Source organism: Pseudorasbora parva, chromosome 18 (genome assembly GCF_024679245.1).
Source record: "Pseudorasbora parva isolate DD20220531a chromosome 18, ASM2467924v1, whole genome shotgun sequence".
Lineage (NCBI taxonomy): Eukaryota > Metazoa > Chordata > Actinopteri > Cypriniformes > Gobionidae > Pseudorasbora > Pseudorasbora parva.
In genome coordinates this window covers 11,983,233-11,997,735 of record NC_090189.1, presented here as the reverse complement: position 1 = coordinate 11,997,735, position 14,503 = coordinate 11,983,233, and the positions used below count along the sequence as shown (strand labels likewise).

The 14,503-nt window shown below is 35.1% G+C and overlaps 1 protein-coding gene across 1 annotated transcript; it reads right to left on the bottom strand.

Moving 5' to 3' along the window:
• Positions 1 to 3,238: 3,238 nt before the first annotated feature.
• On the bottom strand, positions 3,239 to 13,632 carry oacyl (O-acyltransferase like). The gene is made up of 15 exons (XM_067424067.1): positions 13,298 to 13,632; positions 12,434 to 12,567; positions 12,094 to 12,172; positions 11,768 to 11,903; positions 10,294 to 10,525; positions 9,965 to 10,145; positions 9,721 to 9,823; positions 8,425 to 8,526; positions 8,142 to 8,307; positions 7,961 to 8,040; positions 7,265 to 7,375; positions 5,840 to 5,963; positions 5,572 to 5,758; positions 4,935 to 5,077; positions 3,239 to 3,468 (listed from the first exon to the last, which is right to left on the bottom strand). Exons 1-15 carry the CDS (start codon positions 13,449 to 13,451, stop codon positions 3,370 to 3,372), a joined length of 2,031 nt encoding a protein of 676 aa, XP_067280168.1. The 5' UTR covers positions 13,452 to 13,632; the 3' UTR covers positions 3,239 to 3,369.
• Between the last annotated feature and the right edge of the window lie 871 nt (positions 13,633 to 14,503).

The window sequence follows — 14,503 nt, the reverse complement described above, 5'->3', positions numbered from 1 at the left end:
TTTGCCATGGCAGGAATGAATTACACCAAAATAAAGTTGTTTCTTTTTTTAACATATAAACGTAGCCTTGGTGAACATAAGAGATTTTTTTCACAAACAAACAAAATTATAGCCTATTATACATGATAGAATACGAGGTTATAAAACCAGTTGGGTAAAAAAAAAGAGGGAAAAACGACAATTAAACATTTAATAAGCTAATTTTCATGACTGATTGCACAGATCTGATTTAGGGCTTTAGAGTGTAGAAGTGTTCAGGAAGGATAAGAACATGGGTCATGCTGGTGCATTTACGTATGTATAGGGGATATTAATGACCCAAGTATATTATAATTCAGTTAAATCAGTCCTTCAGTCATGAAAATAAGCTTAAGTGTTTAATTATGTTGTTATTCACAATCCAGACATATGCTTACAGATCTAGTACTGATCTGGCCCAGAACCTGAAGCATTCTTGAGTGGAGATATGGAAAACATCCAGAGTGTCAGCTTTCTAAAGTCAGTTAAATATAACTTCACTAGTATGTGTTGTTGCACAGGGCATCTTCTTGCTACACCCATGAATCACTGTATATGATATTGCACAGCAGGGGGTCAAAGGAGGGCGAGAGGGGCAGAAAGCAGGGCAGCCTTTGACTTCATTCTCAGGACTACGCCCCAGCTGCCCCCTCCCCCTCCCTCCACTCAAATGTCAGGACAAAGTGATTTGATTTGAATATGTCATATGTGAGTCCATCAATGAAACTGAATAAAAACACTAATCTAAGGAGACATTCAACAACTGGAAGACATTCTGACAAAAAAGTCACTGTGCAGTTATAGCTTAATAATGGACAAGACCACCTGCTAAAACAGTTTTAGCTCTCAAATAGCTAAAGATTACGCTAGACTAACGTCATAAGTACAGTGCCAGTAAAGCATACCTTAGTGTAGGAGTCATGATATGATCATGATGACCAAAAAGGGGCTTGAGATCCTGATGATGTTACTTAATCATATTCATCTTTTTCTAATGTTATCCACAAGGTAGCGCTGTAGACATTATAATTATTATATGCTTTACAAACCTTAAACGGAATTTGAGAGCAGGTTTTTTTTTTTCATTCTTAAAAAGACTAAGCATGTCATCGCATAACATATTGAATGTAAACGTGTTTTAAATAGGTTAGGCTACTCTTTCAAAGATAGTATAGCTTCAGGGCTCAGGCACTTTAAATCGATTGGAAGAAAATTATTTAGTGCTTTGTTTGATTCACTGATGATGTTTAGCGCGCGTGTATGTGTGTGTGTGTGTAAGGTATTCCCTACATGGTGGGGACATAGCCTACCAGAATTGTATTGTTGGTTTTTTTGTTGGTTTTTTTAGGCCCTCATCAAAGGGAAAACAGCTTATACTAAATGATTTTGGACTACATATATTTGTAGCCTACATACTACATAAGCTTGCAGTGTATAGCATAAACCATATGCAACTGAACACAGTGTGAATTTTCTGTAAGCAGAATACCTGGATGATCTACATTTGACTAAATGAGCAGTAATAACAAACAGCATACTGAAAAGAAAAAAATTAAAAAGAATATTACAGTAAATTGAATACTGTATCCCACACTGCAATGCATTTGACTACTTTATCAGACCTGCACAGTTTTTAAACCTTTTGACACAATTTTGGAAATAATTAGTTTTAACCTGAAATGAGGTTTACAACTTCACTTGCTATCTTTTAAAATGTTATGCAGTAGCTAGACTAGAACAGTGGTTCTCACCCTTTTTTATGAAATATTTTTTCAGCCAAGTATCCCCTAACCAGCGCAAAGCATTTTTGGTTGGAAAAAAAGAAGACTTAAAACAGAGCACTGTGCCACCAGTGTCTGATATATTAAACTTTGGAACAGATAAACACATACAACATTCAAACATTTTAAATGATGCTAAATTAACACTAAACGTATTGCAAATATTTATCATCACTAAAATGTCGTGATTTAAACTAATGTAGTGAAAACAGTGACCAAATAACCATTTAAAACTTCGCAAATGTGTAAAACACTGCTCATTTGTAGTGATCTTTATTGAACTATTTGGAAATAAAAATATATAACAAACAAAAAAAGAAAGAAATAATTAACTTAATTATAAATAAAGATTGGTGCACATAAAAATTATTATCAACATAAAGTGTCCTTTTTTGGGAGTAAAGATCTGTTCTCAAAAAGAAATCATTAATTAGAAATAAAAGCAGAAATTGCTAAAAATAAATAAATAAATGAAATAATTTGTATTCTTTTTTTCATTATATATATATATATATATATATATATATATATATATATATATATATATATATATATATATATATAAAAATAAGATTTTTGCCTGAATGCTACTTTTTAAAGTATATGTATATTTTAAAACCTCACATAGCCTAGCCTCTGGAGTGCCTTCACGTACCCTCATTTGAGGACACTGGACCACTATAGTGAGTATAATTACTGGTGACAAGTTATTGCAATATGTTAATTTGAGCTTAAACTTGAAAATGAGTTGCATGAAGTTTTAAAGTAGGCAGTTCTGTAATTCTAAGTTGTAAAATAGGCTCTTGAAGAGTTGATTGACCACTTGATGTTGATTGTCGTCATATGATTCAGATGTTGTGGTTTACCTGATTACAGCAGGCACAGGCGGTTAACAGCATGGTGTGCAGTATTTTTCTTACAAGCCTTCTTTTCTGAAGTGACTAATGGGATGATTTTTTTTCAAATTATTTTATTTACAATGATGGATTGTTAAATTACTTCCTGCTATTAAGTTGTGCTCGCCTTAACTACACTTCAGATTCGGACGTCTAGTCAATGTTTAATTGTCTTGAGCTGCTCACACTTGAGGTCAGCTCATTTCATGCATGACATTTCATTATACAGCGGAGCATTTCCTGCATGATATGCATACTTTCCTGCTACCCAAAAAAACTAAAAAAACAGGCTATAACATAAAGTGCTGTTACCATCCAATGGAATCATTATACCACAGTACCTACCTTCACAGTAGTTTTTAATTTCTGAGTTTTACATTACAAAAAACAAAACAAAAAAACAACGAAACTAAGCCTTGTCATGTGACACCACACTATATTATTGAACTTTGCAATTCACCGATTAATTCTGTACACCAACAGGCTATCATTTATTTTATGCATTCAAATAACAACACCAAAGCTCTCTAACACTGGTCATAAACACTAATACAGAATACAATGAGGTGCAAGGGGAATAAGTGAATAAATATACTGTAATTAAATCTCTTCTCTTAAATACATACATGTAAATCTTCTCTTCACCTTCCAGGTTTGAGGGAATGAAGCAGGACTTATCGTTTCAACAGAAAGAGATATGGCTTTTCAATTAGCACAGTTAACACGTAACCTATAGGGATTGTCAACAGCAGGTGACCCAGAAACAGGTAGAACTGAGGACAGAAAACGAGAGAAAAAAACGGCATTGAGAAAGAGAATGAACAGTTGTGCATGACTTCACTTGACTTGATCTAGTGACAGCAAAGATATTTACAGTGTTGCAAAATATTCCCATTCCAAACTAATTTCTTTTGAACTTTCTATTCAACTAAAAATAAGGCAGAACAACTGTTTTCAAATTTGATAAAAATAAGAAATCTTTCTTGAGCAGCAAATCAGCATATTAGAATGATTTCTGAAGAATTGTGTGACACTGAAGTCTGATCCTGAAAATTCAGCTGTTTTAAAATTACATTTTATAATAGAAATCAGTTATTTTAAATTGAATGTTATTTCACAATATTACAGCTTTTACAGTCATTTTGATCCGATGCAATCTTGATAGGCTTATGAACCAGGTTGTCCTTGAGCACACGTTTTTGAAGATAAAACTATTGTTGTTATTGCAAAACAATGTTTTCAGACCATGAAATAAAAACAACTTTCTCCCAGTTTAGATTTTATTTTTGGATTAGATTTTTTAGATTACATTTTCTTGTTCAATCTAAATCTGACTATGCCTCTATCTGTCTGTCCTCCACGCTTCCCCCTCACTCTCACTCTTTCGCTCTTACTGGTTTATTCTTTAGATTATTATTTTTTGTTTCAAATCTTGTTCAATCTGAATCTGACTGCCTCTATCTATCTGTCTGTCCTCCCCCTCCATGTCTTATGTGTCACCTTGTCTCTTGATTGTCATAATTTAACCATTTCATACCATTGGCAATCACAAAATTATCACTTTAGTTTGAAAAATAAGTAAAAAATATACAATATTTTTAATTAAATATTGGCCTTCTGGACTTACAAAACTGAGCTGCAAAAGATATATTTGCCCTGCCGTGCACAGTTGCCCTGAAGCCACCGGCTTGGGGCCGTCATCGCTGCTTGAAGCTTTAATCTTAAATTGTAATGGTATTTCACAATATTGCAGCTTTTAAAGTATTTTTGATCAGATGTAGTCTTGATAGGCGTAAGAGACATCTTTCAAAAATTAAAGAGTTTTATGAGTACTGTAAAATCAGACACTTCTTTTGTCACATATTTCCACCTACTATATAGGAGGGAAGTATGTGATTTCGGGTTTGCACCCTCTGTTTTGGCCGAGGCTCGCTCACGTCATTGTAGAGTGTGTGCACGATCGCAAGCATGCTGCAGTTCACTTAATGGCCACCAGTGTCACTAATAACAAGGGTTTCTGAATTCTACATATAGCCCCTTTAAAAAATATTAACACTTAGTTAACAAACTTAGTTAACAAACTAACAATATACAATGCATTTATAAATCTTAATGTTAATATGTACATATAAACATATATATTACAAATCAATCCTGCAATTTGATGTAAAATACCAATACTAAATAGTGTAACTGTCCTGCATGCTCACATTTGCATTTAATTGAAAAGAATACTTACAAAGTTGAAGTCTGTGTAGTGCATGGTTGTCTCTTGTTTGCCATTGTACAGTATAATAATAATGGGGTGGATCAGATAACAGGCAAAGCTGATGTTAGACAGAGGAGCCCACAGGCCCAAAGAGAGAATTTTATCCACAAACCCTGTGCAGAGAGATACATATTAAGGTATGTTTTAACATACACCACATGCATTTTTATTTGGCTGACAGTTATTTAATTATGGTTGAAAGGTGCTTTTTAAAATGATTTGTTATTATTATACAGCTTATTATTTAATTCCTTGTATCGCTTTGTAGTCTCTTTCTTCTTAATTGATAAAATTATTTAAATTCAAATACATTTTCGTGTTCATTCATTCAGGGGCGTAGCACCAAATTTTGGGCCCTGGGTACAAACCATCTTGCTGGGTCCTCGTACCATGTATGTGTATGTATAGAAAACGGACTTCCCTGCCTTGGGCCCTGGTTACTCAGTACCCTTTATCCCCCCAGTTCCACGCCCCTGCATTCATTTAAGAGCAGCCATGTAACAATGCGTATTATGTACTGTCAGCTAGTACCAAAGAAACAAACCCCTTCAGGGTGATGCAGGGTTTTTTTTACTACAATTTGAATTTTCAAAGCTCTTCTTTTTACCTCCATGTCCTTCCTCACAAGCCAGAATGATCCAGACCAGAGCCAGGGCCCAAAGCGAGCGGTGCATCCCCTGATAAACAGCATGGGGGAGGGACGTATAGGGCGGGACGTCTCTCAGCACATAGGCAAGTCCCACTAACAGGGCCATGACTGACAGGGAGCAGAGCCAACCTATGACTGCCTGCCACTGTCACATAGAGAGAGAAAAAATACATTATGTGACCAAAAACTCATTTTTGATGTAAAAACTAATTATTAAAGACATTGCCTGCTGTTTTATAAGTGTCTCTTTCTTGGTTGTCATGTGTATTCCAGCAAGAACGCCCAGCAGATACGGTCCATATCTTGTGTAGGGTTTGTTGTAGTAATACTGAAAATAGCTTTCGTAGGCCCTGAAAACAAATCAACCAGTACAGAATATTAATTAATTACATTTAACGGTAACATTTAAAGGGTATCATTTATTCACCCTCATGTCATCCCAAAACCCCTAAGACTTTCATTCAACCTTGAAACACAAATTAAAATATTTTAATGAAATCTGAGAGATTTTCTTTCCCATCTATATGAATTGAGTGGTTTACTCCACATTTTCTAAAGAGACACGATTGCTTTATAAAACGTCACGGACATTACGTCCATATTTTTTAACAGTCTATGATTCAATCTCATGTTACGCAGCAAGTTTGAGCGTCTGCTAGAACCAATGAGATTCATTCTTGTGTACACAGCACATTTACACTTCTGTGGGAACCAATGAGGTGTATTCTTACACTGTAAAAAATTATTTAGAAAAAAAGTTACCTGGTTGCCTTAAAATTTTGAATTTTGAAATTAAAATTTTGAGTTAATACAATGAACATTTTTTGAGATTCGACAGCCTTTATTAAAATATTATTAAAAGATTTTGTAAGCATATTGGGTACTTATGTGTGTGTTATTTCTGATGACGCAGTGAAACATGCCAAATTGTGCTATTATCATGATTTATTACATTTTTTATGTGGTTTGTAAACAAAAATATTTTGAGTTTCTATTTATTAAACTAATTTCCTTCATTGTATCAACTCAAATTTTTAATTTCTATAAACTTTATTTAATTTATTTAAATTTTATTAAATTATATTAAATTTTAAGGCAACCAGGTTACTTACTTTTTTAAGTTAAACCAACAAAAACCACCACAAATTTTTTACAGTGTATGCGTTACGCAGCACGTTTGATCTTATGTTTATGTTAGCTGATTAATATTTATATGTGAATAAAACTTTTTCAAACTAATTTGATTCAGTCCCAGCAGAAAATTTGGATTAAACTGCTGGATTCATATGTATTCGTTTTACGCTCACTTTATGAAGCGTCAAATTGGTAGCAGCAAGGCTATCAAAATGGAGGGACAGAAAGCTTTTAGATTTTATTTAAAATATCTGCATTTGTGTTTTGACAATGAAAGAAAGTCTTACGGGTTTTGGAACAGCATGACCGTTGGTGAGTAATTTATGAACATTTTTTAATTTTTTGGGTCACCTAACCCCTAACAAAAAATAAAAAAATCATACTCTTGGTATTAAAAGTGACTCTGTAGCAGCTGCTACAGGCCATAATCATAGTGTTTTAGAAATGCCTGCTTTGCTTGTATGGAGTGTTTACTCATTGATGCAATAAAAAAATAAAATAATAACAGATCTCTTACAGTGTGGTGGGCTGGTGCACCGGGAGATGCAGGAAACCGGTAACCAGGGCTCCTGCTACACTAGAGAGCATTAGGAGAGCCAACGACACAACAACAAGCATGCTTTTGTTCCTGGAAATAAGCAAGAGGTGTTGATTATGACCTGGAAACAACTAGAAACCTCTGTGAATCTCACAAAACCACAAAATCATCCCTTAAACCTTTAAACCCTTTTAAATAGGGTGCATTTTCTATTTGTTCCTTCTTTTAATTTTTGGGTTAAATATGACCCCGGCATTATTTTATCGTGAATTTTATGTTAAAATTCACCCACATCTAATATGATATCAGGGTGCGAACTATGGTGGAGCTAAGGGGAGCTCGGCTCCCCTGAATAAGACATGGGTTCCCCTAAAAACGTGATTTGGGAAATTTGGTCTCAAACAATATTGACAATTTCAGTTTTGTGTAATGTGATCAACTGTGTTGTGGCTTGGATGATATAGACTAAAATGTAACTTAACCTTTTTGGCATCCTAACATACTGATGCGTGAAACGCTAATACGTGGGCATTTCTAATTATATAGATCAATGTCTACAGTGGTTATGGCCCTGCTATATAGTGCATAACCCCCCACCCTGCATAATATACAGTATAAAGGGTGGTGTGGTAATAAATTCTGTATTATTGATACAGGCAAAAGGACTGAACTTACATTCTGTATAGGAAGATCAGAAAAGGTGTTGTTGCATAGAACTGGAAGTCAATGGAGAGATACCACGTCCAGGGTGCACACTTAAAAAAAGGTACTCATTTTTAATAGTCATGTACTGACCAGATGCTGCAATTACGCAAGTGCTGTGATCAGATCATTCAAAAGATTAATGTAGATTTACAATATCTGTGATGGTGAAGAGGTTGTTGATGAGGAGCAGGTTTGACCACCAGTATTTCTTACAGCTGAAGATCTCACCCTCTGCTATGAACCAGAAGACCCCTCTCTGAACCACGGAGAAGAGTCCAATGGTAAGGCACACGATGAAGAGGTGGAGAGGTTGGATCCTGGAAAGAATTAGATGACATACTAAAGGCAGATAATAATCAGAAAATAATCAACCTTGACAAAAATTATTGTAGAACTAACAAGTCTTGACTGAAAGCTATGACGATAAAACAAACCGCTTGAACCGCTTGAAGAGAAAATGAGCCACCAGACTGAAGCTGAGTGTGTCATCTGACCTCTGGATGGAGTTCAGCAGCGATTTGGCACTCAGTAGACCACTGACACAACCAAACAAAGACTGTCAGTATTAATAAAACAGTTCTTTTTACAAGTTGGAGATTATATCATGCAAAATGGTTAAATAACTGGTTGTGGTTACACTTTATTTTAAGGAGGCATTAAAGTTTAATTACACAAATAAGTGAGGAGGGTTACACTGCCTTTTCTCTCCTGGCCAAGACTTCACACTAGACAATGTTTCATATTTTTGTCTAATATATGAGCTAGTTCAATAGCGCACTCCTCCTTTTTCTGTGGCACTGGTTCCGAAAGTATTGTTCCTATTAATTTCTCCCATAGGAATTAAAAAAAATGGATAATTCACCCAAAAATAAAAATTAGCCCATTATTCACTCACCCTCAAGTCATTCTAGGTGTATTTGAAATTCTTCGTTCAGACAAATAAAACCAGTTATATAAAAAATGTCCTTGCTCTTTCAAGCATTATTATAAAGCCAGTGAATTGTTGCTCTGTTTTTGAAGTCCATAAAATGCATCTATCCATCATATGCTCCACATGGCTCCAGGGGGGTAAATGAAGGCCTTCTGAAGTGAATCATTGTGTTTGTGTATGAAAAATATCCATATTTAAAATGTTATAAAGTCAAATATCTAGCTTCTGCCAGATCAGAAAAAAACATAACTTGTGTGCATTGTCGTCAGACGAAGCGTAAGCATTTTGAACTGCGAGAGGCAGTACACTTTTTCCTTAAGTTGAATACGAAGGCGATCCGGTGGTCTGTGTTTGCCTTTAGTGAGGGAAATAACTACAACCCCATGAAGCATTGAGAACTTTTGTGAACAAACTATTGAAAAATAAATATTGAAATATTGAATTATTTTAAGAGCGTAGAGAGATTAAGTCATTCGCAGCGCTCTATGGGAGTGGGCGGAGATAACGAGATATTTTGGCTTGTTTCGACTCTATTATTTGTGAAATTTTCTCTACAACATTATGAATAATGTACAGTTTTCACTACGAATTCCGCTGTTTACCTTGCTTATTTTAAAAATAAGATCAAATATGCAGGTTCACGGCTTTAACAGAATCAAATGCCATCGATCAACAGCCTTGTGGCTCACAGTAAGGATATCTTTAAAGGTTTATATTTGTTATCGCTATGGAGAAAATGAAAATGAAGTTTTTACTTCTGGAACCTGACCGTTGCACTCTATTGCCAAGATGGTCTTACCCCAGCAGCAGAAAAGAGTCGACCGCTAGATACACTGGCCCACTGAAGGTCAAGACGTACAGAGGGTTCTTCTCTACCATGTCCTTCCACCTCTTATCGTTATCTACATGGAAACAAATCAGGTGAAACCGATGAAATCAGGTAAAAGACATGAACAACACCTTTCTCTCAATTCAGTCAAAGTGCATGGATACAACGGTTCGTATCCATGCATCCATATCTCTATATCTCCCCTCACTCTCACCCAGGTTACTCCAGGCACTGAGCTGCACGGTGTGACCCGAGATGATCCAGAGTAGACTGAGGATACGGATGCCATTCAGAGAGGAGTAACTGCTCCCAGAGCTTTCCATGGCGAGCACCCCCTGACTGTTATTCTGCACACAGAGGGCCTGAAGGCATGGAAACACGCCTGAGAAAAGAGAATATGCGGATAGAGGAGGGGGTAAGGGGGAAATAATTTATGGAATGGACAAAATGTGAAAAGATTCCATTACAATGGGTCAAACCAGATAAAATCACATTTGCTATAAATGCTAAGAGTATATGTATGTCTCTGTGTGTGTACTTGCCCTGTTGGTCATTTTCTGTATTTTGATTCCTTGGTTGTTTGGCATCAGGGGCAGCACTGATTTCTTTAATCTGATTGGCCGAGCCATTAGTGAAGACAGCGCCATATTGGTTGGTGTTTGAGGTTTGAGCAAAACCCACCGCTGGCCTCACCTCTCTCATTCGCTTCCTTTTTATTAACGCCACATAGATGGAAGCAATGAGAGGAAGTGCCAATAATGCACAGCACACAAACCTGAAACACAAAAAAATAGTCTTTATGTTCCTTACACACTTCTTGATATTTTTGCTCCAAAAACAAAATCCTTATATTTACAACTGCATCAACACGCAACACCCTAGCAACCATCCAGAACAACTTAGCAATGCCTTAGCAACCACCTAGAACAACCTAACAACCGTATCAAAAGTCTCAGAACACCTTAAAATCTGCATAGTAATGACCTAACAATCACACAGAACAACCCAGCAACTGTCTAAAATCTCAAAATCACCGTAGCAACTGTATTGCAATGCCCTTGCAACCACTCAGAACACCCAGGCAGCAGCATAAAGTCTCAAAATATCTTAGCAAATTCATAGCAATGCCCTAGTAACTGCCCAGAACACCTTAGCAATTGTATAAGAAAGCCTTAAAATACCTTAGCAACTGCATAGCAACACCCTGGAAACCACAGGCACATTCTAGTATATGGAGCGCATGTATGGAGCCTTTAAAGGGACATGGTGAAGGAAAATAAAATATGAGATGGGAGAAAAAAATTGTGTCAATGCTTTTGCATTCTCTCGCAAATTTTTTGTGATTCCAGAGAAACAATTTTAAAAATACATAATTTTATTTTATATTATTTTATTTTATATATATATATATATATATATATATATATATATATATATATATATATATATATATATATATATATATATATATATATATATATATATATATATATATATATATATATAATTTTATATAAATAAATTAAAATAAATTAAATAAATATAATATAAAATAAAATGTTATTTTATATATATATATATATATATATATATATATATATATATATATATATATATATATATATAATTTTTTTCTCCCATCCCACAATGTCCCTTTAAGGGATAGTTTTTAAGAATTGGAATTAGACCCCATTGAGATGCATTATACGCACAACGGTTGGAGTTAAAAATCTTAATTTGTGTTCTACTGAAGAAACAAACACACCTACATCTTGGATGCCCAGGGGGTAAACAGATAAACATCAAATTTTTCTACTTTCCACACACTATCCCTTTAAGGTGCTCAAAATGAAAAATAACAAAATAAAAAAGGCTATGTAAAAGGAGCCAAGTAGGACTAACATATCAAGTGTGTCTGTTCAATAAAACTGTTTAAATGTGTGAACCCACACAATGTGCACATTTGGTTGAAAAAAATGGTGTGTGTGTGTGTGTGTGTGTGTGTGTATGGTCTCACAGGCAGACTATAGCAGACAGGTCAGCATGGGGGGAATCACTGAGGCATTGAATCATGAATATGCCCAAAGTGGAATCCGACATCAAGATTGAAGGCACACGAGGAAGCAAAGATATACGTTTCTGTTCAAATGCCTCTGCAGAAACAAACACACAAATGTAGACAGGTGTACCTACTGTATACCCTACACAAAAATTATGTTGCACCAAATAATTAACACGGTTAATCACTTATCTAATGCGATGAAAAATACATTTTAAGGGTGGAATAATTGTTAAAATACTGTTGGGCCCTCTGTGTACATTGGACACAATGATTTGACTCACCATAAACCACTAGCGTCTGGACTTCTGATTCTGTACAAGAGTCTGGAACACAAACACCCACAAAGTACTCCACCCTGTCCTGAACCACAGAAAAATAACACCAACAATCACTTTCTCTATTCCAGACTGTATCGGTTTGGTTAATCATATTAGAATATTTGTATAACACTGGCATGATACATGAGTAAATATAGCACTTATTGTAAAAATGCTATATTATAAAATATTGTTTTGATATATATATATATATATATATATATATATATATATATATATATATATATATATATATATATATATATATATATATATTGCATTTGTACGGTTTGTGTGAGTGTACCTGTTTGAGGAACACCTGGCAGTACTGTCCCCTGAACTCTGGGCCCTCCACAGACAGACACTCTCTCAGAGATCCGGGTCTGTTCACGTTCCCTCCCTCAACATCACTGCCAATCTTACCAAACGCATCATACACTACAACAACAAGTGGACAGAAGAAATAAAAAAACAGTCACATCATATTGTTTTAGTGCTGTGCAATCAATTAATTGCGATTAATCACATACAAAATAAAGTAAGTGGGTAAATATACACACACACACACACACACACACACACATACAAATTATATATATATATAGAGAGAGAGAGAGAGAGAGAGAGAGAGAGAGAGAGAGAGAGAGAGAGAGAGAGAGAGAGAGAGTAATATTATTATGATTATTGTATTCATTTATTGATTTACCCACTTAATTCATTTTCGATGTGAATAATCGCAATTAGAGATTTTATATGAAATTATAAAAATAAGAAAATGTATCAAAGTCAGTCAATAGTTACGATCATGCCTCTCCCTTACGACACAAAATTATATTGCAATATATTTGAAAATATCATGCAATATATTCACATATATGGGATTTAATATTTATATTTTCCAATATATTGCAATATATTGAAAGCGGCAATGATTTGTATATTTTGCAATATATTGCATGAATATATAATATATGTTTATAATACCATCAATATATTATTCCATATATTAAAATATATTTCAAGAAAATATATTGGTAAATAAATTTTCCTTTCGTAAGGGCTGGGAGTAAAAAAAAACTAACAAACAGCAAAGCTCAAACAGAAAACATGACCCTTAAGTAGAGGTTTACAAATGATACTTCAGTAAAAGTCTGGCATTATTACTTACTCAAAACTGCGTATTTGCTTGGAGTTTCTTTCTGTAATTCCATAAGGAACATTTTTGTGTCCTCCACGCATTTTTGCGACACGTTCCAGGCACGTGCGTCGTGGCAAATGAACAGGTACATCAGAGTGACAGCACTCCAAGTTATCCGTAGCATCTTGTACAGTGTTTCATTTTGGCCGTTTCAGTGGTTTAAATAATGTGAGACCGGGACACATGATGGGCGAAGAGGTGCACATGTGACCAGTCATGCTCTCCCACCGTTCAAAATGACCATGGAAATCAAAAAGCCACGCTTCACGGATGCTAGTCTGGTCATCACACCCAAATCAAACATAAGCATCCCTTTACCACAGGGAGACCAATGAACATTCAGCTCGACAACAACACAATGTTTGTTTTATGAATGTGGTCTCGTCTCTGAAGACCAAAAATATGAAGGAAAAAAATCTTAAACATTTCTAATAAAATTCTTCCAAGGCCAAATTATCTGAGCTATGCAATACACGTACAAACAGAGAAAAGGGGTGTAAAAATTGTACCAACAGCTTCTCACTGGTGAAGTACCAATAACATGTACCTTTTTTTTTAAGTAAAAAGGTACGTCCTTTAAGGGTACTGCCCAAGTGACAAGCTGTTGTACCCCTAAAGGTACAATTTTGACACCCTTTTTCTGTGTAGGTTAGGTTTTATATTGCTACACTCTTACTGAATGTCAACAATTGTCTCATTTCAGGAGAAACAGAGGACAAAACAGATATTTCAATGAAATATGAGAACTCCATTTGACAGAAAAAAATCACTAATATTTATTCTCATGCCTCAGATTTACATTATTTACAGTGATTTATTTAAAATCACATTATAGTCAATGTCACCCCTGCCAATATAACGCATCAATCACACCGTTGCATTTCACACTGGTCCCTTATTCGGAAAATCCTGACTTTTAATTCCCTTGTAACGCTGAAAACAGGCCCAAATAAAAACAGAATTTTAACACAAACTCCATACCACTTCAGTATATGTATCATTTATTAATGATAACGTTTTGTTGCACAAACATAGAACAAGGTCTACCGAACATCAGCAAGACATTCTATAAAACAGAACAACCACTGTGAATGGCTTCTCTCATGCACATCTGCGTCCTCGATAGTACTCATATATCCAAAGGAAAAGGAGAACAAAATACAGCGTTTCGAGGTG